The sequence below is a fragment of the Cheilinus undulatus genome, linkage group 1, assembly GCF_018320785.1.
Source record: "Cheilinus undulatus linkage group 1, ASM1832078v1, whole genome shotgun sequence".
Classification (NCBI taxonomy): domain Eukaryota; kingdom Metazoa; phylum Chordata; class Actinopteri; order Labriformes; family Labridae; genus Cheilinus; species Cheilinus undulatus.
In genome coordinates this window covers 45,135,233-45,161,470 of record NC_054865.1, presented here as the reverse complement: position 1 = coordinate 45,161,470, position 26,238 = coordinate 45,135,233, and the positions used below count along the sequence as shown (strand labels likewise).

General features: G+C 40.0%; 1 protein-coding gene across 3 annotated transcripts; it reads left to right on the top strand.

The window, feature by feature from the left end:
- Positions 1 to 1,071: 1,071 nt before the first annotated feature.
- LOC121510271 (immunoglobulin-like domain-containing receptor 2) lies at positions 1,072 to 26,238 on the top strand. 3 transcript variants are annotated; one of them, XM_041788246.1, is made up of 10 exons: positions 1,072 to 1,213; positions 6,238 to 6,624; positions 9,791 to 9,910; positions 15,271 to 15,327; positions 17,925 to 18,071; positions 18,179 to 18,346; positions 18,734 to 18,862; positions 19,234 to 19,579; positions 20,919 to 21,651; positions 24,855 to 26,238. In XM_041788246.1, exons 1-10 carry the CDS (start codon positions 1,096 to 1,098, stop codon positions 24,888 to 24,890), a joined length of 2,241 nt encoding a protein of 746 aa, XP_041644180.1. In that variant the 5' UTR covers positions 1,072 to 1,095; the 3' UTR covers positions 24,891 to 26,238. The 3 variants fall into 3 exon arrangements, with proteins under 3 accessions (XP_041644180.1, XP_041644188.1, XP_041644195.1); XM_041788254.1 differs by lacking the exon at positions 15,271 to 15,327; XM_041788261.1 differs by lacking the exon at positions 18,734 to 18,862.

Here is a 26,238-nt window from a genome sequence, read left to right as displayed (position 1 = left end):
CCGAAACGTACATTGCATGTTTTGGTAAACAAAGTTATTACAGTTAACTAAAACTAGCAAAATAACTTAAACTAAAATGTAAACATCATTTGACTTTTTAAATAATATTTTAAGTATTTATTTTGTTTTTAATGATATCCATCATGTGTCTCAGACTAACCCCCCTTTTCCCTCCATCTGCGCCACCATCCATTGTTTCTGGAAAAGCTTGATGCCCCCCACCCCTGCTGTGGGAAGTTACACAATTCATTAACTAATACCGGATATGGAGATACTGGCTTCAAAATAAAATCAATAAACCCATCAACAGTGAAATAGATAAAGGAGATCGCATCAATGATGCAAATCCCTTGATCTCTGTATTGACAGATATTTCTAACAGCCTCATTTTATTTGTTGGAACAATGAATACTGAGTGAACAGAATTATAATGAAATCGCTACAACCTGCGGATTGGCTTAATGTCTTATATCAAAAAGTCTTTCTAACGTTGTGTTTGCATGGAGATTTAACATCATATTGTGGAATATGGAAGTCATGAATTGTTTAATTTTTCATAAATCGACATGGAGAGCAGCTAACGTTTGTTTGTTGACCCAGTAAAATAAATTATTATTCAGCCTAAATTAATATAAAAACCTTAGTTAAAGTTTCGTCGGCCCGTCATGCTTCAGCATAAGAAAGTATTTCATTTGGACATCTGTAACAAAATTAAGGCCTTTCCTTTTTCAGTTTAAGAAAACATTACGTGATATCTATCAGTCAGAAATTTTAATTTTCCTATGACCCCGACACGAGGCGAATGATTGCTGATAAAGCGCTATTTCATTAAATTAAATCACTAAATTAAATATTCAACAACTTTTTTCTATCAATTGAAAGGAAAGAATGCCATACCAAAGCAAAAATGTTTGCCTGCTGTCTTTTAACATTTTTTTGAAAGATTATCAATGAAGATTTTATTTTCAAAGCCCGAACCGGATGTTGTCACACTTATTTTGAAACGCTTGACAGCACTTCCACTACCCGAGCTGTCCCGTCCCGTTATTCGGCAGTCAGTTAACTGTCTGCTGGAGCCTGGAACTCCGTCCAGGGATGAGACGTAAGGGGGAAGAAGACGACGTTTATCTTAGAAGTTTGTTAAAGTTCACGAACAGGATTTGGAATATGTTTATTTTGTCCAAGTGGTGGATTTTTGTCGTTTTTCTGACAGGTAAGAGATGGTGAGCAGAGAAAAGATGGAAACTCTTGTGTCAAGTGTCCCAACAGGTTGTTCAGCGTAAATCTCGATAACCGTTAATGGCATACGTTTCAATATTTTAGCTAACCTGCTTTGTTTTGTTATTAATTCATCATATACAGACGGTTTAGAGCCATATTTTATCCAAATTTAACATTTAACTTGGAGTAGAGTGAAACGGTCGTGGTCTTATTTGTGTTAAGAGTTATGATAAAGCTTCGTTGTGAGTTTTGTGGATAACTAAATGCAAGCAGTGCTACTCTCGACTGTTCCGAGGTCGTGTGAATAATCCTACCAAAAGCTTTGTGAATCTGTGGATTAACGGGTTCTACTTTATGAGATCAGACTAGAGCCCTTTGTGAAATCTCAGCCTGTTTCTCTGTTGTTTCTGTGACAGAATATCTGTGATTATTATTATCATTTTAAAACTGATTAGATATATAGTACATTAACCAGGGGTGGAAAGTAACTTGTTACATTTACTGAAATTACTATAATTGAGTAGATTTTGGGGTACTTGTACCTTTTTGAGTACATTTTAAAATCAGTACTTCTACTTAAGTACGTTTTCACCAGAGTATCTGTACTAACATGGGTACAGTACTCTTATATTTTCCACCTCTGTTGACTACACAGCAGCACATAAAGAAAGAATGATTCCACATCACATCCAAGCTGCTGTACAGCAAAAAAATTGAGTGCTGATATTTCAGTGTCACACATTTCAAAGTTGATTGTAGTTAGTGTTGGAGTTACTTGACAGTGTTATCTACCATCATTAGTTCAGCTCTGTAAAGAATCAAGTTTGGGGGGATGTGTGGGTGGACTTCCCCATCAAGCACCGGGGCAGTTTTTAAAATGGGGTTTGTATGTGTTTAGTTGTGTTTCGATTTTTTCTTTTTTTAACAGCGATCCTTGCTTGTTTTGTTTATTTCTGGTGGATTGTTGTTTTTGATGTGAGACACATTTACATCATTAGTGAAATTATTCACCGAGTTCCTGCCTGTGACTTTTAGTGTTCCTAAAGGATGAGTAGTATTCCTCGTAGTTTGCATCTTGCTATGAAGTTGACCGTCTGCTTCATTCTCGCCAAAGGAGGCCCACCTAGATTTTCAAGAGTTACTGCAGCTCTGTCATACTGTAACACTTTCAAAAGTGAACTTTAACTATATGTAGTGTGGACCGATGTGGGCACTTTCCGAGTGTTAAATGTAACTCTAAATTAGTGGAAACTATCAGTTTTGCTGTTTATTTAACTTTAGTAGAGGTGTGACTTTACCTAAACAACTTGGTTGAAGATCTATTCTCTTGTTGTTCTTGCCAATAAGGAAGATTAAATTTTACTGTACAAACCCAGATAGCTTCTCAGTACTCAGTACCTAAAGTAAACTTTAAATTAGATATTTTTTATGTACTTGAGTGATAATAGACCTATACTTTTACTTAAGTCCATTTTAACCAGATTAAATGCACTTTTACTTGAGTACAAGAAGGATATTGAGCATTGGAAACAACTGTTTATCTATGAAATTAGTGTAAAAGATCATTAGTTTACCTGAAAATAAAGATTATAACATCAATAAAGTTTCAGTACTTAAGCATTCATCAGTGGTTCTCAACCATTTTTATTCTAATAATCATTTCCCCCAAATTTTAAAACATAAATAGGAACCCTTCAGATTTTCACATTCTGTATTAAGGACTACTTGGAGGCACAACATATAATATGTATTTTCTGCTTTCTGTTAAATTCCTCATGTATGTGCTGTTCACTCAGAAACAGTGTCTTTTTACTTCATAGCCATTATTGTCTTGATAATGTCAGTGAAATGAAGACAGAAACATGTTACTACTACTGTAACAGTCTCAGCCAGGCTACTCTCTCCAGTATTACAACAGTATCTGTCTTTTACCTCCTCCTCTTCCTCCCAAATTCTTTTCCTCCTCTAGTGGTGGCTTCCTCAGAAAACTAATAAAGCCTGGATTGCACCACAGTCTGTGATCCCAGGAAGACCAACCTCCAGGCTTTTTTTTTTTTTTTTTTTTTTTTTGTCCCGGCTCCTAGAAGTCAGAGTAATGTTCGCCCTGAGGAATTTGTGTTTTAGTCAGCTTGATTCCTTCTGGTCAGAATTTAAACAATATGTGCCTTTTTCCACCCTAGATAACGTACCACCCAAGGCAGCTTTTTAAGAAAAAAAAAAAGCAGCACCAGATATTGCAGAAACCAGTCAATCCAGCCAAAAGAGCATTATTCAGTACAGATTAAAATAATTCAAAACTATGGTGCATTTTAATGAAATGTTTTACTTTACTGACATTCACTCTGTCTGAGTATGTGTCTGTCTCTTTTTTTGAGACCCAGATCATTTGGCTCAGCTCAGTAGAGATGGTTGTTTGGCTCCAAAATGGCTCTTCATTTGTAACAGTTTGGCTTTTTAAATGTGGATTAACAACAAAGAACGGAGGAAAGAGGAAGAGTACTCAAACAGGAACAAGCTACAGCGGCTCACATTGACACAAAGAACCATTTTGTAGAACAGGCTCATTCATGAACAGCGCGTCATTACTCATCAAGGTTTATTCGGTTGATAATCTACCGCTGTTTCAATCAAAAGCGTGCTTGTTGTGACAAAAAAGAGTAATTTTCTATTTGTAAAAGGGACCCAGCTAGTCTCTGAGCTCAGTACAAGACTCTTCTAGACTCGTGTCTCTTTTCATCTGGATAGACAAGGCTAGACACTAGAAGGTCTGCAGGACTGAGTTATTTGTGATATTGTTTACCTCCACACCAGGTAAACAGGCTAAACTATGGGAACAAAAAAATCACTTTTTTAGAAAGTGTGGGGATCGTGTTCAATGTATGTGGAAATTTTCTGATGATAATTGCAGCGCACAGGTCACCCAAGGTGGGTCTACTTTGGACCACTTGATTGTGAACAACCTATGGGCCAAAAGTCATATTGTGATATTTTTAAGCTGAATGGCAAAATATGATGTAGATGTCAATATTCTTTTAGATATTTCACATATTGCCTAAATATCTGTTTAAGACAAGGTGTGGGATTTATTTGCAATTTTTTACAAATTGAAATTGCATTGATACAAACAGAACAAGTGCTCCTAAATAAATTGAAAAACATGAAATGATAGTTTAAAATTTAGACTAAACATTCCAAATTGATAATCTGACAGTCATCAGGCATGTTACTGTGGTTCTTGATGTAAAAAATATGTTAACTGAGCATTAGGCCTGACTTTTTTTCCCCAAATCAACATAAACTACACCAATATAAACAAAGTTGTTCTACGCCGTATCTCATCTGTAAATATATCACTTTCTTTGATATGCCAGTTGAGTTATTTCTTTTCTAGGAAGTTCTCAGAATCTAGAGAAAGATATTTTTTAGTCTATTTCTTAGTAACAAAAAGAAGCCCAAACTCTTCCAATAAGTCTGGTCTGAATTAAGGAAAACACCCTCCTCTCATCCCTGGAGTCATCTGTTCACTGGTCCAGTTCAGTCCCACCTCCCACTAAAACACACACACATACAGCAGCAGATGTTTCTTGGTGTTTGTATATGTGTGTGGGTGTGTTTTCCTCACATGGTCACCTCTTCGCTAGCGTTGCTGTTGAACCACTGAGCTTGAGCTCCTTGTCATCATGTGACCCAGAGTCCTGCAGCCTCAGAGCCTCCAACACAGCTGCAGGTCAGCTCAGCTCACAGTCAGATCTCAGCGAGCAGAGGGAACTTGAACAGTCTCAGCACTGATTTGTTTTCACTGATGTTTCCTAACTGAACAATAATTCATTTTGGCTAACTGGAAAAGTATTTTAGTTCACATTCCTGCTGTACTGACCCGCTTTTGCAATAATGAGGTAATTTCACTGAAATTCATGAACATAGTTCAGTTTCTGCTTTGCAGTGAAAAGTGATTTGTTTGATATTTTAAAGTAAGCAAACAGGTGCAGCTGTCTCTTTAAAACTCAGACCAACATCTGAATCACAGCGTGTCTGTCTGCTGCAGTAATCCTTAGATCCCACTCATTACACATTCCCTGTTATTACCTAAACCTACTTTGGTTGTCAAGTCTGTGACGTGTTTGTCTAAGGTTTTTCTCTGGCACTGTGGTTTATGGCTGTAACATATCATTAATGTCAGGATCTACATCTTACAGTATTAAACAATTGCAGGAAAAAGAATCGCCCAACAACAGTTATACCATGGTCAGCAAAACCAGTTTTTGGTTGTTTTGGCGTCACTGTGGGCAGGTGCCAGGTCCTGCTGGAAAAGGAAATCAGTATCTCCATAAAGCTTCTCAGCAGATGGAGGCCTAAAGTACTCTAAAATCTGGTAGATGGCTGACAGTGTTGACTTTGGTCTTAAACATGAAGCACACTTCATCCCTCTGCTGCTGAATCGTTTATTTTTTTAACTAGCATTATGATTTGATGTGTTAAATTGCAAAGGAAATTTTCAACTTATTTTACACTTTATACTCTTAAAATTTAATTAATTAATTAATTGTTTGCTCTGTAATAAAAATGTCCTGACAAACTGGAACATTGTTCCCCAGCAACAAGGTGCGATGTTGGAATAATTTCCTGTACTGAAGGCATGAAAGGATTTAAAAGTACCTCAAAGGCCTCCATTAGCTTTTGTCACCACCACTTCTGCTGTTTTGACTGTTGACTGGCCAATCTACTGTTTCTTACTTCCTGTTGTTCTAAGAACACCGGTATGCACCCTCTGATCTCCCATTCATCTCTCCCACCTGTTTAAGATCTCCTGGTCCAAGCAGAGACTTTTACTGTTTTCAATCCCCAAATAATGCCTCATTAATCTCTGAAAATGACCTTAACCACTGACTGGAACTGCAGCATTTCCTTGCTCTAGAAACACAGGGAATGTAATGATCATCCTGAATTGGCTGTTTCCTAACCTTTTCCTAATTTCACACTCCACTGATCCTGCATTATGTCCTCTTCCTCCCTCAGGTGTCCTCCCTCCTGGTTGTTCAGGCGTTCATGTGTTTGTCAGAGACGAGAAGCGCTATGCTGTGCTTTTTCAGTCAGTGGTTCTTCCGTGTCACTACAACAGCGTGTCCACACAGACTCCCGTGGTGCAGTGGGTCTACAAGTCATACTGTCGAGACCGTACACGGGAATCATTCAGTTTCCCAGACAGCCTGGGTGGAGGTCTGGGAGGAGGCGGGCTGACGAGTGGAACTGGAGGAGCTGTTAACGGGTACGAGACCACAATGACGGCGAGCTACCTGGACTGTGCTGACAGCAGCCGGACAGTCCGAACAGTGGCGTCTATCTCTGGGTCGTCCATCACGCTGTCAGAGTATTACAAGAACAGAGACATCTCCATTATCAACAGTAAGAGTTCCCTGTCTCTACTGCACCTTTTGGTCTGCTGCTCTGATATGCATGATGAAAATCTTAGAAAGAAAAGTAAAACATCCACAGACAAACAAGCAAAAAACATTTCAGTTTTTGGGACATTCAATGTGCTTGATGCATACAAGAAAAAGTTTTATCCACATTGATCCATCATATTAATGTTAGTCTGCTGATGACATCACAACCTTCATAAAAGCCATAGAGCTGTGCTAGGGCCTACCTTATGTGTAGATTCTCAATAAAAAGACCCCAAAGGAATTCTGCACAGATGCATAGCAGAGAGGAGAGACAGGCGAGGCTTTACTGAAAGTTTAAGAGCTCTCAGAACAATCAGGTTATATAGCTCAAGATATTCTACAGCTTGGAACAAGAAGAGAACCGGAGGAGCATTAACGGGTATGAGTTAGGGGAAAGGGAAGATGAGAATAAAACTTGGCATCAGTGTGGCCAGAAATCACTTATCAATCTGTTTATGTTATGTAAAAAAAGTAGAAACTGTCCAGAATATTGTGGCCAACATAAATATAGCCAGCATGATGGATTATACCAGATTATCTTAAAAAATATCCAATAACAGAAGTACATACTTATCTTTACACAACTTTCCCCTGGGATTGGGTATCTGTTGTTGTACCATCCTACCTACATACTGTACATAGAGATGCTTCAAAACCACTTTTCCTTCAAAAATTCAAATTCTTAGCCTGAGCTTTAGCTTGAAAATCAGATGTTGCAATTTCAGATCTGGTCCAAGAGAGATAAATTAGCAGCTGTATTTGAAACCCACAGGCATGGGAAATGATCAGTCATTCACATGCACAATTAAGTTGAGCTGCTGTTTAAGCTCAAGTAGGGCATTTACCAGACAGTTGTCACTGTCCCTTTATACATGCTCTTAGGTAGAATCAGTTTTTTGAGGGGAGCATTTCCTTTTCCACTACACCAAGTGGCAATATGCCCCCTGGGCTAGTTTTAATTCAACCTTTCTCTTGTTTTGCTAACAAGATAGCTAGCAGCAAACCGGGTTTTGTTCTATAGAACATGGACAACTGTATGGCTCCATACATTTCATACATACTCTACAAAAAATACGATGCATGTTATTTTACTCAGACTAACATGCTTTCATGATTTAAAAAAATCCAGTTAAAGTTGAGCTAATACAATGATTCGACTTTTTCTAATTGCATGTAAATGTAGAGTACATGGTTGGGATATGTTGCTGTCATTTGCTGCATGACCTGGTTCAGGTAAAACCTTTGTTAAACATGAAAGAAGCCAAAAAGAAAATGATTTTTTTGTGACTGCCATAAAATGATTATCAATTAGCTTTCTCAAATTTCTATTTCACCTGCCAGTTTTTTTTATTGAAAACAGTATAAACAGATATACCTAGGAGTGAATTAAAAATCTGTACCTATACATTTATTTTGTCTGAGGCTATGTGACGATGCAGTGGTTAGCGCTGTAGCCTTAAAGCAGGTTCCTGTTTTGAAACCCAAGTCAGACAGGAGCCTTTCTGTATGTTTGCATGTGTTTTACTCGTTCTCTCCAAGTACTCTGACTTCCTTCCACAGTCCATGCACTTGCTTTTTAGGTTTAAGTAGTCACTCCAAATCTAAATGTCAGCTGTGTTACTGACTGGTTACCTGTCCAGTGTTTACCCTGCATCTCACCCAACAGCTTGGATCAGCTTCATCTCCCTGCAACCCTATCAGTGCTATATTGGTAATATGGTTTTATCTTAACTCTGTCAGTGGTAGCCACTCTAGCCACAATGGTAGCCACTCTATCAATAATGGTCCAGATTTAGGTGTCAGCATTGAAGACCAGTTTCCACAGGAGCTTATAGGTGTCATCCAAAGCAACTTATACCAATTTGGGCTGATTACCATGCTAGTAAAAGCTGTTGTATAACAATATTGTACTATTTTCCCACCAAAATTACTACAGGAAATGAAGCTGAAACTTTATTCCTGTATTCAATTCTACATTTCCTTACAGTCTTTACTATAATGTCATTTAAGGATCACCTTAGGGACACTACTGTGCATAGCTGTGTAGATCTGTGTGTGCTTGTAGAGGAAAGAGAGGTAGCCTTGTTTGCAGGCCTCAGATTTATGGTGCTCTAACTCAGGCCAAAGAATCGAGCTTCTCTTCACCAACGAGGAACACGGACAAAAGAAATGGCTTTCACGCTGTCCTCTCATTCATCCTGACCCCTAACTCCTTCCCTCAGATGTACTTCAATGTCCCATTTTTATTTATGACTCTCTAGATCTCTTCACATCCCACCATCCACACACTCATTTCTCTCAGTGTAAGGCTTCACTGTCACTTCCTTTTTATCTTTCTCAAACAGGTCAGTGCAGCAAAGGAACAAAAAAGTGAAAGCTTTAACTATGTTGCCTGTAGAGACGCCCAGTCATCCATACCCATGTAATCCTATTCATAGGTCAGAGGGAGGCTGGAGTCTGTCCCAGCATGCACTGGGCAGGGGGTGTACAGTAAATCACATGGCTAACATGGATTAAACCCCCACTTTTCCCCATCTTTAAAGAGCTGGCAGCCATCTGACTTCTGTGATCAGTCTAGGGAGTGCAAGTTGAGAATTATTTATATAAATCAAAGAACATTTGAAAATATGTTTGAGTTACCTATAAATGAATTAATAAAGGAAAGACAAGCTAGAGTAGTGCTGTTTGGCCAGCCTGTCTCCTCTCCCTTTCCTCAGCTAACAGGAAAAGGAAGTGAATTATACAAACCATTTCCTGTCTGCTGTCTGACCAACCTTACAATGGAGTCAGTGGTCAAGTATTGTTGAATTCTCTTGCAAGCCATATTTAGCTTTAAGCTTTCGCAGCCATGGAAAGCCATTACGTCAGGAACTTGCTTCCAAAATTAGAGAACAATAAAGAAACACAAGTAATATAAGTTTTTGTGGTTGAAAGTACTGAAACAGTTTTAAGTGTCAGGCTATTTTATTCTCTACCAACTGAAATTAGATAAGACTGAACCTAAAAGACATGCCCTGCCAGTAAGAGTGGACATATCCCAGTAACAGAAGAAATGTTGATAAGCTCTGTACTTAAGAAGATTTAGTTTCTCACTTTAACTTGTTCAACCTTTATTGCTCATTCAGAGGCAGACCTTCGAATAGGAGAGGTCCAGTGGGGAGACAGTGGAGTTTACATCTGTAAAGTGGTGATCTCAGATGACTTAGAGGGACAGAATGAAGCCTCTGTGGAGCTGCTGGTTCTTGGTGAGTTGACTTAATTTTCCCATTATGCCTTTCAAAGGGTTGCACTATTTGGAGAAAGCTTCGATGAGCCATGACAGACTCAAAAATGCAGATTTTTGTTATATATTTTCTATTTTGGGACTTTTAATTAATTGATATTACAGTATCTTATAAATGGACCTCTGGCATTTTATTTTAATCGCAATAACTCACAAAATAAGCAGCAGATTTAGACTTTATTACAGCTGCTGTAGAGTAATAAGGCCTCAGTAGACCAGCCCACTATCACCATCAACACAATCAAGGCTCATTAATGATCTGATTTACAACAAGCAGTGGCACTTCCTGGGCAGTATGGGCCACTCCCCAAACAACTTTGTTTACTCATACTGTAATGAGATAACAATAAGAAGGATTTTTTAATTAACCTTTTTTGTGGGTAAAATATTTACTGTGTTTAAGAATACGACATTAGCACACATTAATTCAATTATATTCTTTATTATACCTTTATTTATTGTACCTTTATTTGTAAAGGACATTAATGCCGTTTAAGGTTGTGTCTTTGCATCTGTGTGTGTGTTTGACTGTCAATATGTGTTTAGCCTCTGCATATCCCATAATGTCAAAGTATGTGTAATGTGTTGTATCTTTACATTGTCAGTGTATTTGATTGCATTCAGTCACAAATGTTACCATAACAACAGCAGAGAGGCGAGGTAGCGCTTGGTGCTCTAACTCACTCAGAGGGTGAACTTTTGTTTGGCTGGCACTCAGAGACTAATGTGTGTGCAAAAAGACACACACACACACACACACACACCTACACACACCCACACACACACACACACACACACACACCCACACACCCACCCACACACACACTAAGAAGTACACACTAATACACACTGAGGTACAGGACACTGAGTTTTTATAGTTCACAAAGCCTAAAGTACATTCTGAATGTGCTTAAATACAGAGTACAGCTTCTCTAAGGTAGTATCATACAGATAGTGATAGATACTGTACAGATAGGATTACGTCATGCTGAATAAGCTGGCCTCTGCAACCTTCAACCCAACACAGGAGGAATCCTCCACAGTGCCAGCATGTTGTATTTCCTGGGTCGGGTGTAGCTAATATGGCATGTGGGGCTCTTGTAGGGTTTCCATAACAACAGTTGGGGCCACTATGAATGGCTCTAGGGGTCTTTTGTCTTTTCACAGCAGAGAAGGCAGAAAAGGTTTAATGATGTGGAGGGTGACACCATGTGAGACACTCGACTGACTTGGACCACTGATTTTTTTGAAGTGGCTACAAAAAAGAGAGCCCAACTCTGCTTCACTCTGTTTTTATTTGGAGCATAGTATCCACTTATACTATTCAGTAGTGATATTTACTCTAAATATAAACATGCACAATACTGATAGTAATCTTTTATATCATTTTTTTTACATTACCACATGATTAACATATATTAACTTAGCACAAAAGTAATGAACCCTCTGTGTGGTACCCTCTTGTTCTCAACCTAAAGTCCCTACAGACCGAACTACTGCTGTCCCAGGTATTAAGCACAATAATGGACTCTAAAGGAGTCAGCAAGTCTCATAGCAAACCTCTAAAAATAACATAAAAAGTGAAAAACAATATTTGTTTGCCTGGACATATTTTTCTCAGTTGTTTGGAACACTTATAACCTTGCAAAGCAGATGGATACGCCTGTTTCTGTGTTTCTCACTGGCGAATCCATATTGCAAAGCTCCCATCTGAACAGTTTAGGCCCAGTTATAAAGTGACAGGACCAATCAGTGTCAAGGGGCAGTACTTTCGGGTGCGGCGGAGTTGTGACATAAGCAAGCAGCAACAAGAGGCCGGTGCAATTATGGCAGAAGACATTAGCGTGGATGCTGCTAAAGAGTAAGTTTTATCAAAACATGATGACATTTCTTCATTAAAAGAAGAACAAAGAGCAGCAGTGAGTTGTTTTCCTTTTTTAAAAATGACAAAAGTTGTATACTGCCATGTCTACAGTCGCCATGGTTCGTGTTATGCAGTTCTCTATAGAGTTTACTCCTCCGTAGCAGCTACGTCACATTTTGTTGCTCTGATTGGCCCGTAAAGATGTGACAAAATATCATCCAATCACTCTCCCAGTTTTTTTCAAAGGCTCTGCCCTTTCCCAAAGGCCGTCTATGGAAGGCTTTCCAGATGGATGTGTGAAACAAAACCATCTCATATGTCAGATTAGAACATGTATGGAAGTAGAAAAAAACAACATATGTTATTGGATCTGCATGTGTGCTACATCTGTGACTATAAGAGGAATGTATTTTGCAGTGAACGCACAATCCTTAAATATTTGAAAGGAAATCCGTTAGAATCACCAGCCTTCAGGCAGATTCATAAACAGCTGGGAACGCTACAAGAGTGCTTCCCTCACCTGCTTCAACAGGTTACAGGAGGCATAACAGACACAAAAAAGAAAAATTATTAGGGCCTTGTCTCTACAAATTCACTAGGAACATGTTTAAACATATGTGATTATTCAGCTCCTTCTCCATGAAACTTTTTTGTTTTTTTGACCAGCAAAAGAACAAATGTAGTCCTGCAGAAAGGTATCCGGTGCAGCGAGGTACGTGCAGTCTGAGTTAGGCAGAGCTTGTCCAGCTCTCTCTCTGTTTCTTCAGTCTTTCTTATACTCAGCACTGCTCCCCCTTTCTGTGATTAATTACTCTCTCAGCAGTGAAACACCAGCATCTGCTCACATCACACTCACCTACTGGCTGCATCACCATACACACACACAAACAAGACACATTTGTGCACTTTGTTGTACCAATATCTGACTGATCGCCTCTAATCTTGTGTTAATGCTTCATTCTGACATCTGTTCGCCTTGTGTGGGGCCAATTAAGGGTGTGGGGGGGGTAGACATAACGAAGGATACCATGCACGACAACTGAAAGGTGGTGAGCGATTTTAAAGACTTTGGAGATTTCTGTTTGTCCCGTGTTTTTCTGAGATGCATTTTTATGTAGATAAGCAGAAGTGTTTAACCCTTTAAAGCCTATTGTATCATATTTCAAACATACTTTTATGAGACGTCTATCTAATCAATGGGATCATAGATTACTTAAAACGCTTTTGAATACAATCAGATAAATAATAAAAAAATTTCCTTCCAGTGGATTATGAGTTTACAAAAATGTCTGATGTATCAGATGTGATACAAAAAAAGTGAAATTTTATGGCTTTTTTTTCTTTTTTTGTATTTGGTAGAAGATTAAAAAACATTTCACTTCCAAAAAATGGGAATTTTCTGGCTAATATTTGAGTTATCAGGCTTTAAGGGGTTAATGTCAAAGAACAAAATGACAAGGTTTGAATTTTACTGAATCAGCATAAGACTAATGTTTATAAAATAAAGTAGAAAGCCAAAGCATCAGCCATTATATTAAGTAACGTACTATACTTTGCCACTTATTACAGTGCCTATAAAAAATATTTATTCCCTTGGATATTTTATCCTTATTAATCATTGATTGATTTATTATTGATTTTATAGATCAATCATGGTCAATATGATTTGGCTTTTTTGACAAAATATGAATTACTAAAAACCTATTTATGCAAAGTGAGAACAGACGAAGTAATGCCAAAAATATGCAATGTGAAATAAGTGACTGCATAAATATTCGCGCCCTTCAATTAGTATTTTTTAGATGCACCTTTGGCTGCAATCACAGCTCTGAGTCTATGTAGATAGGTCTCAGTCAGGCTTGCATATCTTGACACTGTAATTTAACTCCATTCTTCTTTGCACAACTGCTCAGGCTCTGTCAGGTTGCATGGGAATCAGGTGAGAACAGCCCTTTTTCAAGTCCAGTCACAAATTCTCTATTGGATTGAGGTCTGGGTTTTGACTCAACCACTCCAGAACATTCACTTTGTTGTCTTTAAACCATTTCTGTGCAGCTTTCGCTGTATGCTTCAGGTCATTGTCTTGCTGGAAAAGAAATCTTCTCCCAAGTCATAGTGCTCTTGCAGACTGAATAACATTGCTCTCTAGGATTTTCCTATATTTTTCCGTATTCATTTTGCCCTCTACCGTTGCAAGCCCCACAGGGCTTCCCTCACTAGCCTCCTTCTTGCACGATCAATCAGTTTGCGAGGATGGCCTGATCTAGGATTTACACATTTGTCATATTCCATTCATTTCTTGATGATGGATTTAACTGAACTCTGGTGGATGTTCAGTGTGATGAGATTTTTTTGTATCCATCCCTTGACTTATACTTTTCAATAACCTTTACTCTGAGATGCTGGGATCATTTTTTTGTCTTCATTGTGTAATGGTAGCCAGGAATACTGCCTAACCGGTGACCGGACCTTCCAGACACAGCTGTCTTTATACTGCACTCACTTGAGACACATTCAGTGCATTAAGTTGATACCCATTTTACCGACTGTGAGACTAAAAGCTGGACCTCTGTTGAATTAGGTCAGAAGGGGGTGATATTTATACAGTCACTTATTTTACATTATATATTTTTATTTGATTGACATTACTTTGTAGAAATCAGTTTTTACTTTGAAATTTGAGCTTGAGTTGTTTTGTCTGTTTTTTTTTATCAAAAAAGCCAAATTATATTGACCATGATTGATTTGTAAAATCATTTAAAGGGTGAAAATTCCAAGAGGGTGAATACTTTTTAGAGACACTGTAAATGTAAATCAGCAAAGGTACAAAAGATGATTTAATTTGGGTTTTAATGTTTTATGGTTGTGAAAAATAATGAAAATTCAAGTCTTATTTCTAAGTGATACACTCTGCCCAAGAGTGATATCTTTATACAGAGATGCATAAGACATGTGGTCTGAGCCCCGTCCAGACAACAGAGAAACAAAGAAGAATGGTTCTGAGAACAAAGTGTATCTCTGCAGTCCGTTTGCTGGCTCAGGGCATGAGGAATGTTCTGATTCTGTGATTTTTTTACAGCTCTGCACTTAACATAACTCACAGCTCCTCATGTTATCTTCATGAGGATGATTCATGTTCCAGTCTGTCTTCTTTCCAGAAAAACACCTATTCAACTATTAATATATGAAATCAGACCATCAATCTTCTCATCAAGTGCTCTGATAAAGTGACTTCCTGGAACATGACAAGAATGTCTTCTGATGCATGCAGCTCTTGACCTGTCTGCTCTCTTTATCTTCTTATATCTGCCTTATTTCTCAGTGTCTTGCTCTGTTTTTGTCTTTTCTCACTCTTTATGCATGCATGCTGCTGCAGCAATAGCTCAACTCAATCATTTATATCAACACCATCCCCTCCCTTCTCCTCTGCTCTCCTCCTTTGCTCTGTCTCTCTCCAGGTTTTTCTTGGGTGCCTGAAGATCTCCTGCCAGACTTTGATTTGAAGATTATGCCAGGTAGGGGCATAATGTACTCTTCCCCCTCACCTGGTTCCTCCATTCATGCTAACCTTACTAACTACTCTAACCATGTTAGAACCTTTAGACTGGTAGCCACAGGGGGTTAATCTTGGGGAGTTTTTCTAACAATTTAAGAAATTTAAGGTAACATTTACATATTAAACTTAACTGCCGAAAGGAAGCCAAACATTCAGACTTTTTCCACCATGTTTAATGTGTGCTAATGGCTAGTAGCTGTGGCTTTAATACCATCTAAACTTTCCTCCTCTGGTATAAGTAAACAATGCTGAATACACTTTGCCAGTGTTGTCTTCAGAGCTGGTTACTACCCAAAAGACTGATCCACACCCGTTAGATAATAAACTAGCCATCAGCCCCACTAAGCTGAGCTGCCTGTACTGGAAAACAGCTATTATAGTCATTATAGTTATTTATGGCTGTGGTTGGCATGTTATCCTTCGTCATTTGGACACAAAAAGCAGTGATTAAGAAGAAGGGAGTTTTGTTTACGTCAAGTCAAATTCCTGTAATACTTATTTTAATTATCAAGGTTTGTGGGAAAATGATGGCTGAATCTTGTTGAGGGAGTAGCAGCCAAAGTGACACAGGATAATTCACTCAGGGTTAGGGTTAGTGCAAGCTTATCTTTGCTGTTGGTGACTCTTCCAGTACTCATCAAGGAGGTTGCAAGTGAGATCACATTACAAGCTCATTTGTTGCCACAATCAAACGTCGGTATCTTACAGACCAACATAATCTGTCCATTTCCTTCTTTTAGCAAAATCAGACTTCCTGTGTGTGTAATAGTTTGTGTATGTGTGTTTCAGGACAGACAGTGTTGTCCTTGGTTTTACATTGTTCAAGATTTCCTTATCTGCCCTCTCCCTCCATTTCCTTTGCTTTGTCCCTGTAGACAGATACATGGAGATTATCTGTTCCACGTGCTGTATTACTCACTACTTCACTTGAATTCTTCAACACTATGAGTAAAAATATACAGTATTTTTGACACAATTTATATTTTCACCAATATTTTATCCATTCTGATCCTGTCAGAGTTACTTTTTCTTCAGGCTCTATATCTATATACAGCTACATCTCAAAAAATGGAGTATCAGGAAAAAATTTGTTTTATTTAATTAAAGAAGTGAAACTTCAGTATATTCAAGATTCATCTCATACAAAGTGAAATCTTTCATAACCTTGTTTTAATGTAGATGTTTACAACTCACAGCTCACAAAAATAAAAAAATCCATTATCTCTAAATATTGAAGTTTCCGACAGAGAACCATGGCCTTGGACTTGGAAGTGCTGCCCTTCATTCTGACTGCCTCGTGCTCTGAGCCACCGTGCTGGAGGTCCCCAGCACAAGAAGCCAACAGAACCACATCATCTGCGAAAAGCAGAGATAAAATTCTGAGGTCACCTGAACGAAAACCGTCCTCCCACCTGTCCAACTTTGTGCCTAGGATGCTCTCACAGCTCTCACAGCTCTCACTTTGGTTATACCTGATTTCCCCACAGCGGCCCTGGGACCCCATATTACTTCAGTAACCCCCTAATTTACATGAGCCTTCTCCAAGTCCACAAGCCTGTGTAGACTGGGTGTGCAAACTCCCATGCTCCCTCAAGAAGCCCTGCAAAAGTAAAGAGCTGGTCCACCTCCCACAGCCAGAAGAAAATCTGCATTGCTCCAGTCTGCCACTCCACAGGTACTGTCACAGTCTTCCACCTGACACTGAAGAGGCAGGTCAACCACGACTGCCCTACAATGCCCGGGGTCTCCGGCATCTCATGGCAAATCCCATCTACGCCTGTCGCCTTGCAGGAGGGGGAAGCAGGGCTTGGCTCAGATTATGGTTAGCAGGAGTGGAGGACTGCTGACTGTGACTGGGGATTTCTTTGGGAGGTGGAAAAAGGTGGAAGGAGCACTTTGAGGAACTCCTGAACCCATCTAACATGTCCTCCGAGGAGAGGACAGAGTCTGAAGATCCGGGATCACTTGAAGATGTCAGTTGTTGAGTTTTGCATGCTGAGCAGAAGGCTTGGTCTCAACTTAGCCTGGAAATGCCTAGTGGGGCACGTTAGGGGAAGCATTACAGGGTCAAGCTTGGGTGATTGATCTCACAACCTATGGCAGACCCCTTTAGAAGACATTTCCTGTTACTAACTTAGAAATATTTGGGGCAATGTAAGAACTCAAAAATATATATATGAGCAGTTATTTTTTAAATTGGTACAGAAATTTCAGTGCAAAAAATCATTCAGATTGTAGCTTTAAACCAACTAACATTAATTTGTGAAAAATGTGATCCAGAATTTTTAGCTTTTAGAAAAATCTTACTGTTGTCTGGTTATGAGTTATTTACTATACTGGTCACATTGTCTGACTTTCAGGGACTGTAGAGATGGAGGGTTGATGCATTTTTGGCTCCAGTGCCTTGAGATGAAGTATTGTATATTGTTCAAAAGTTGTTCAGTTTATGCTTTTAAGGCCATTTTTGAGTTAAACATGACTGAAGAGTGACTTTATCAACCCTTCCCTTGTTAAAATGTGATAGTAATTATATTCACCCCATTTTTCTTCCTACAGAGTGGGTGTTTGTGGCGGCAGTGGCACTAGGCAGTGTCTTATTCTTGCTGCTGGTTGGGGTCTGTTGGTGTCAGTGCTGTCCCCACTCCTGCTGCTGTTACGTCAGCTGCTGGTGCTGCCCTGACACATGCTGCTGCCCTCGACACTGTGAGTATAAACACATACACACAGAGATACAAGCATTCAGAAAACGGACAGTCTTTTGGTGTGCTGGAGAATGACAGGTCTAAATCAGATCATGTTTGCCTTTACAGTATATGAGGCAGGCAAGGGAATAAAGACGGGCACCTCCACCCCTCAGTCACCTGCATACCCTCCATACTTTGTCACTGGTGTTCCCACAATGGTTCCCATCGCCCCTCCATCCCTGGTGGACAAGATGTCTTCTGTAACCCCTTCTGACAGCACCCTACTCACAGCAGGTCAGGTTTTACTCCTTTGTGTCAAGTAAATCTTTATTTTTAGATGAAATGAGCTGATACTGATGTCTTGTTTTTTTATTATGCTGCTCTTTTAAGTCAGCCTCAGTTTATTCTGAATGTAGAAAAACTGAGTAGCTGCACTTATTTGGCCTAGAATAATCTAGGAGAGCATTGACATTTAAATAGCGCATATTATCAGGAATTTGGATATTTCTGAGTACCATTGTTCTGGGTAAAGCTGTTTTAATGTGATTGCCTATTTCAGCTATTTTTGTTATAAAATAATATTAAGACAGTCAAATACAAACAAGCCAAATCACCAGTTTATCCTTAGTGAACACACAAACAGAAGTTCTCTGTGCTGATAAGTCAGATGTGTATCTGCAGTGCCAATGCATGCTGTAGGGGTTCCCTATCGCGTGCCTACACCACAGGATCAGGACTCTCTCAGGGTGCTGCAGTATGTAGAGAAACAATTGGCTCACTTCAACCCTGCCAGGTCCATCAGCCACCAATGTAAGCTTTAAAAACCCGCCCTGTGGATTTGTTCTCAGTAAATCACTCAAAGTGCTGTTTGGATTTTCTAGAGCATGTTGCAATCAGTTAGCAATGCCTGCTGCATGATCTTTGGCTTCCTTGCTTTCTTTCTGGCATTTTACTCACTTGATCTCATCTTGGCCAGCCTCTCTGCTCAAAGGTCTGCATGCATTCTTACCTGAAAGCATGCTTCTACAACTTTTTCTCCAATGACTTCTTGCACTTCTGGCTGTCTTTTTCTGCAGTATCTTTCTGATATTTAATGCTCCCAAATCTTGTTCCTTTCTGAACAGATATTACCTTTTTAATTGTTTTCTTGTTTAATTTTGTTTTTTCCTTCACCCGTCCAGCCTGTAACATGTCTGAGCTGAGCTCTCTTCACGAGGGAGAAACTGGCTTCCGCCAAACCTTCCGAAATGTCCAGAAGAAAGCTCTCCCCGCCATCCCTGACCACGACCCTGAGCCTGAACCCCAACACTTCCGTGACGATCGCAATCCAGAGCCGCAGCGTTACCGGGGAGACCCCCCTTCACCCCGACGATATCTTGATGACCCTGACGCTGAGCCCAGACGCTGCCAGGAGGAGCCACTTCCTCCACGCCGGTACAGTGACGACCCTCCATCCTCCTCACAGTTGCAAAGAGTTGGACGAAGTCAACGGCAGAGGACTCACAGCGATGATGAGAACCACAAGAGGTACAGAGACTTATCATTGTGTGTTTATGTGCTCTGAGGTGACAATGGTAGTGTTGATACAGCTAAACATCTAGTAGCTTATGGGGCTTTTCCACTGTGAATTTTAGCCACACCAAGCCAAACCAAGCCGTGTTGATTTACTTTTCCACCACCAGTTTGGCCACGCCAAGCTATGCTGAGCTGCGTTGAGCGTGGTTCTGCTCTAAAGCAGGGCCAAAGCAAGCCAGCCCGCCTCCAAGCGCACCACGCTGACGTCAAAGCTGTTTGCAGGGTGCGATTTGCGGAAGAGGATATCCCCCCTTCTGATGATAAATTTCAGCCCACGGGGAGATATGTTTTATCCTGCCTCTGCTCAGACTGACCAAAACTCTGTAACAGTGGTCACCTAATCTCAGCATTCACTGTGTGACTGAAACGTTTATGACACATGACCCAAACCTGAGATTTATGTGTTCATACTATGGTCTGATAGTTACGCATGGCCTGAGCTCTCACACTGACGAGTGAATTCAGGAAGGACCAGGCGCAGATCCATGATTTTTTTCCTGTACCTACCTGTTCATTTTTGCTCCCTAAAGAGAAGACCCATAAATCAACCATCGGAAGACTGTTCTTCAACTTCTATGCAGGAAAATTTTCTCTTTTTGATGATAAGCTTGAATTATTTTTTTATTGATCATGGTGAGAGAGAGAGAATAGCGTCGTCAGTGCTGTCAGTCTGCAGTTTGATTTTTGTTTTAAAATGATGTAAAGACAATCAGATCAGACAGTGTAGAGATCAGGCTGTGGATGACATCGATGAGGGCTCAAAACGGCATGTCATCAGCTCTACAGTTAGCAAACAGTTAGCTCAGTCATGTTGGAGAAACAAATCCCATGCTGCGCTGGGCTGCTGTGCTGAGTTGAACCAAGTCAAGCCAAGCCGCTCTGTGTAATGGAGAAGCCCTATTAGTTAACAGATGTCTTTTCCTATCTTCAAGTCTATTCAGAAGCTTTGTTAATCTTAAAATGTTAAGAAAGACTGCTTCTATGGAATCTGGTGCCAGAGTAGAGCTTTTAGTATTTTATAGCCTTGGTTCCAATTTTGATTGGACTTTGGTTGGAATTATTTTGCATGAAGTCTTTGTTCTGGATATAAAGCTTACCAAAACCCTACATAACCAAGGAATTATCATTCTGTGAGGGATATCAAGCTTAACGAATGAACTTTCTCCACCTGGGTTTCTTTAAAATATGTTTCCAACACATGAATTTCAGCCAGTCAGCTCACAGGAGAAAGCAGCTGTTAACCATTTGATTTAGTGCTGCCATCCCTCTGCTTCCTGTTTTATTTTTTTAGGTGGAATCCTCGATCAGAACACCTGCACAGAAAGACGTACCGCACTGAAGGACGAACTGGCTCACTGGATGAGCTGGAGGAGTTTGCTGCTTCATACAAGCAAAGAGGAGGGAGAGGACAAGAGAAAAGAGAAGAAGAAAGAGACAGATATGAAATGGAGCTTCTGGAGTTTAGTCGGTATCCTTCCTACCGGGACTGTCCTGCTCAGCATTATCACAGTGATGACAATGAGCTTGAAGACATCAGTGACCGTGAAGATACAAGACGAGGAAAGAAAAACAGACGTAATATAAGCCCACTGTCTTCACCCAAAAGGAGGAGGGGTACCTGGGACAGCGAGCGTCCTGTCCCACCTCCTCCAAATGTCAATCCTCCATCAAGTTCCTCACAGGAGAAGGACTATGACAGCACGTTCCTGAACAAGCTGCTAGAGCGCAAGGCCAAGCTGCGAGGGGCTGGCCAGGGGAACAGTGCAGCCCGGGGTGAGGAGGATTCAGACACGCCCTCAAAGGGAAGCTCCAAAAAGAGCAGCGGTGCATCTAGCCAGCAGTATAGTCGCTCTCCCAGTAACAGACCTGAGGTAGAATCACTGCCACCTTATACAGAGACAGAGCGATACAGAACTGACAGGCCATCTCCACGGCCGCCCCCCGCAAACACTCACTCCTCTCCTGTTCCTGTGCACTCCCTGCCTGGTCGAAGAGAGGAACCTAGAGAGAAGGGCCGCAAAGTGGTAAGTCACATTTAACATCATAGTGTGTGATCAGTGATGCTAATGTAAATGTAAATGTTAATTTACTTTATTCATATAGCCCTTTACAACAACCCAAGGGTGACCAAAGTCCTTTCAACAAATCAAATATCAAAGGTGTAGAATCTTTTTTCATTTGATGAAATAAGAATGTCAACATTAGGCCAATGACTAAGTATTCAACACTCTTTAAACGACTCAAACAGAGTCCACAGAGAGCAACATTCCCCTAGAGTCATTTGAGTAAATCAGGAACTAAACCAGCCCTTGAACAAAATAATATTAGTCAGACGTTGTACTAAAAGGTAAAAGTCTTGTTATCCTGTCATCAGTGGCAGAAATTTTTAAACTATTTGCTCAAGGTTGAGGGGCTAAACATTGCGCTTTGGTTGTTTATAGACATAGCAATAATTTGCCATGTCTTGTGCTGTTTAATTACATTAAATAAAAACGTAGCACAAAAAGTAAGGAAATTTGTGTTTGGAAGATTATTTCTTTGTTGTAACAATGCTTCTTGGGAATAAATCTTATACTGCTGAAAGCCTGTTTGTTTCTCTTTTAAATGGTGCCACATTTGTAAGGAACATGCATTTGTGGGATGAGCAGCAGAGCTGAGGATTGAGGTTGTGGCCCATGAAAATTTTGCCAAATCTTCTCTGCAAATGCCAAACAGCTTTTTCTGCCATTGACTCTTGTTTGGTGGGTTGGATGATTGAAATCTGAATAAACAAGACATGATGACAATTTAACAATTTATGCATTTTACAAACAGGAGCCTCAGTAGCATGTGGAAGAACCATACATAGCCACAACAGCCTGGTGCCTCCTCCTCATGCTGGTCACCAGCCTGACCACACACTGCTGTGGGATGGCATCCCCTTCTTCAACCAGCATTTGTCACAAGTCAGCCAATGTGGTTGTGTCAGTCACTCTGGCACAAACAGCATGCCCAAGCTGATCCTGCAAGTGTCCAGTTGAGTTGAGGTTGAGGTCAGGACTGGTGGCAGGCCATTCCATCCTCTCCACTCCCAAATTCTGGAGGTAGTCTCTGATAAACCCCGCTCTGTGAGGGTGAGCTTTGTCACTTTGGAGGATAGAGATTGGTCCTAGACTGTGGAGGTGTAGAATTGCCACTGGTTGCAGAATCTCTTCTTGATGTCTCTCTGCATTGAGATTGCCTCCAATGATGGCAAGCCTTGTTTTACCAGTGAGGGAGATGCTGCCCCTCACCATAACACGACCCACCAAAAGATGTCACTCTATCAGTGCAGCAATCAGCATAGCCTTCTCCATGTCTTTCCCACACTTTGACCCTATGATCCAACTGCTGTAGGCAGAATCTGGACCCACCACTTGTTCAGGTTCCAGTGCACGTGTTGCCAACCAGCGCTTTGCCTGATGGCAAAAATCCTGGAGACCAGAGTGTGGCTGCGTGCAGTCTGTTCCGGATTGTGTCGGCAGAGATCTGTTGGCCATATTATCCTGAAACTGCAGATCTGTAGAAGACAGCCTACAGTACTTAAGTGCTGACAGGGTGATGAAATGCTCTTCTTGGGGTGTCGTCTTCTTGGGATGCCCACTTTGCGGCTGGTCTTTAACACCTCACGTTATATGGAACTTGGCCTTCAGTTTGGAGATGGTACAAGGGCTCACTCCAAATGATGCCAAAACCGGATTTTGCAGAACACCAGCTTGAAGTCAACTTATCTAGATCGGTCAAATGTAGCATGCTGATCAATCCAAACATCTACTGGTCGGTGTAGCAGGATGCATGATTGGCACCTGATTGTCAGCACCTGTAGGTACCAGAAGCCCTAAAAAGGACTCAATAGCAACAGCAGAATAAACTGGCAGAAAAATTAGGAAAGTTCATCATGGGGGCAACCCACATACTTAGCTCTGCTGCTCAGCCCACAAATGCATGTTCCTTACAAATGTGGCTCCATTTAAAAGTGAAATAAACAGGCTTTCCAGTGGTATAAGATTTATTTCCAAGAAGCATTGTCACGACAAAGAAACAATCTACCAAACACAAATTTCCTTGCTCTTTGTGCTACTTTTAGTTTTTCTTTCAATCACGTTTTACATCCGATATGGTCTTATAACAGTGAATAGAAAATTTATTGTGTAACTGATCTTTTTCTTTGTTTTTCAAATATTGTGTTAATAGAATGTACCATTTTTCCAAAACAGCTCTGTGCATCATCTTCATATTTCTTTTAATCCAGTGAAGCTCAAATTCCAACACAAAAGACACTTTGAATTCCTGAGTGTGTTTTTTGGGTTCTTGAACCCTTTTTTGCCAAGAAAAATGCAATCCTCCAAGCGCAATGGGGGTTTTTTGAATCTGGATTAAAAATTAAATAATCCTCTTTTCAAGATAGTGCAAAAGAATTTGATTTGTGGTTCCTAAATATGTTTTGTCCCCAAAAATCAAAACTAAGCAAATAGGTGAAATGTTATCATTTGTGTCAGTTACTAAGAAAAAGGCCCATGTAATATTGTGCAGCAAGCACATGTTGCTCTTTGCATTGCAGTGAAGTTTCTCAACCTTTGCCAGTCTTTGACCTCATTTTCAGAGCCAAAAATGTCTATGAGTTCTGCACTTAGAGATTAAAGTGATCATGTGAATTGGATTATGGCACACTGGAACGGAGCTCCAGACTTCAGAACTGAAAACATGATGTATGTCAGACCTGGTACTATTAAAATGGGAGTAGGTCAGTCTCACAGAATCAAAGCTCAGAGGTTGAAAAACTGTGACTGACCATATAAAAGGTTTGTAGGCCTGCAATAAGTGTTGTTGTTGTACCTTTGACAGGTCAGGTTCAGAAGCTACCACAGTGAAAGCTAGGTAGACTCCTCTGTTCTGTATCCATCTACCCTCTGTAACATTCATAACTGGTTTTCTCCCCCTGACAAACCTGGGCCAAAAAGGTTTCAACATAAAGACTAAAATTTTACGGGACCAGCTCAGAGGAGCTGCAACCAAACCTTCAAGAGATTGGAAAAAGAAGTTAAAATGCATTTGTCCCAGGTTCTGCTTCACCATCACAATAACCCTGTTTGGCTAATGAGCACTATTAATATTTGGTCTAATTTCCCTGAAAAAATACAAGTTCAGACCTCATTTTATCATTTGTTTGTGGTTGTTTTGGTCACATAGACTTTCTTATCCTTACCAGAGCACTCTTCTCAGCCGGGACTCCCTCATCGTCTGATTGGCTGACACCGTCAAAGACTGAGAATGTGAAGCAGACCCTATTGGAACTGAAAGCTGCTTGCTGAAAGATAGAAACAAGTTTGGATTTTAAAAGCTGAAAGAAGAAATAAACACTTTGTGGATACTTTTACTTTGGAGACTGTTACTGGAGTTCCTGCCTGTGACGCCACTGAGTGATGAAGTCATCAGTGTGCAGTTTCTGTCACTGACTGCCTCATGTATTTCTCAGCTGGGCTAACACTGAACTAATGCTGTCCGGGTCTATGACCTGGACTGTCCCTCCCAGCAGGACGCTGTCCGTCTCCCTCCTCGTCTCTTTAGAAAAAGGCTCTGAAGCGGACGGGCGCGTTTTACGCTTCTGGCACAATGAGAGCATTATTTCCATTTGATGAGATTCAGTATGTGCATTAAACAGCTCAGCTGTTGAAAAAAAGGTGAATGACAGCACCATTATTGTAAAGGACAGATTGTAGCTCAAGTTGTGTGACACAATGTGTCATTCAGTAACACGTTTAGCAACTAAAGCAAGTAACTCAGACGGCTTTGGCAAGGAGATTTAAATGTTAACCTAAGCTGGAAGTAGAAGCCAAGATTAACAAATGTTGATATCTACAAAAAGAGTGGGCGGAATAATGTGAGCATGAAAAAGGACAGTAACCTTTAAATCAGTATTGAGCTTTATGTTTTTATTTACAACAAATCAAGTGACTGTTGATAATGTGATGCTTGTGGTTCTATCAGCCAGCGCAGCTTAATGCAAGATTTGACCCCTACATTTTCAGTGCAATCCATTTAGAAACCAGTATGAGTTTAACTCTTTTCCGTCTCTTTTTTCCCCAAAACAAATTATTTGTGAATGCTGTTCGTAAATTCTGAACCTCCTGAGACCTGAGTGTTTTTAGTTTCTCCCACTTATTTTGGATCAGTGGGACGTAATCAGACTAACACCTAAGCCGTGTCTTTGAGCATGAAGTATTTTTCACTAAAAAAGGATGTCTGCATGTGAGGATTATAGACTCATCATACTTTACTACATACAAAAAATAGTGTTCCTTTACTTGAATGAAGTATTTCTTTCCAATGATGGACCACAAGAACTTGTTAAGGCCAAGTATGAACTAAATTTTCACTAAATCCCCAAAATTCCTTAAAATTTCCAAGACATTATCAAAAATATCTGTGAATATTTTTTAAATCCCTTAAAATAACCACAACATTTCCTCAAATATTCCCCAAACATAGACCTTCTTAAAAAAATAAAGATTTAAATACAAATTGTCACAAAAAATTCAATGAAAATTTTCAAGCAAATGTTCAAAATTTCAAAGCAGTTCCATCCAAAAAAA

Excerpts from the sequence above, each read along its gene's own strand:
- LOC121510271 (XM_041788246.1), top strand. The coding sequence starts at position 1,096 with ATGAGACGTAAGGGGGAAGAAGACGACGTTTATCTTAGAAGTTTGTTA. Across the intron at positions 15,328-17,924 it reads TGATTTGAAGATTATGCCAG|AGTGGGTGTTTGTGGCGGCA; the intron begins GTAGGGGCATAA and ends TTCTTCCTACAG. Across the intron at positions 18,863-19,233 it reads CAGGTCCATCAGCCACCAAT|CCTGTAACATGTCTGAGCTG; the intron begins GTAAGCTTTAAA and ends TCACCCGTCCAG.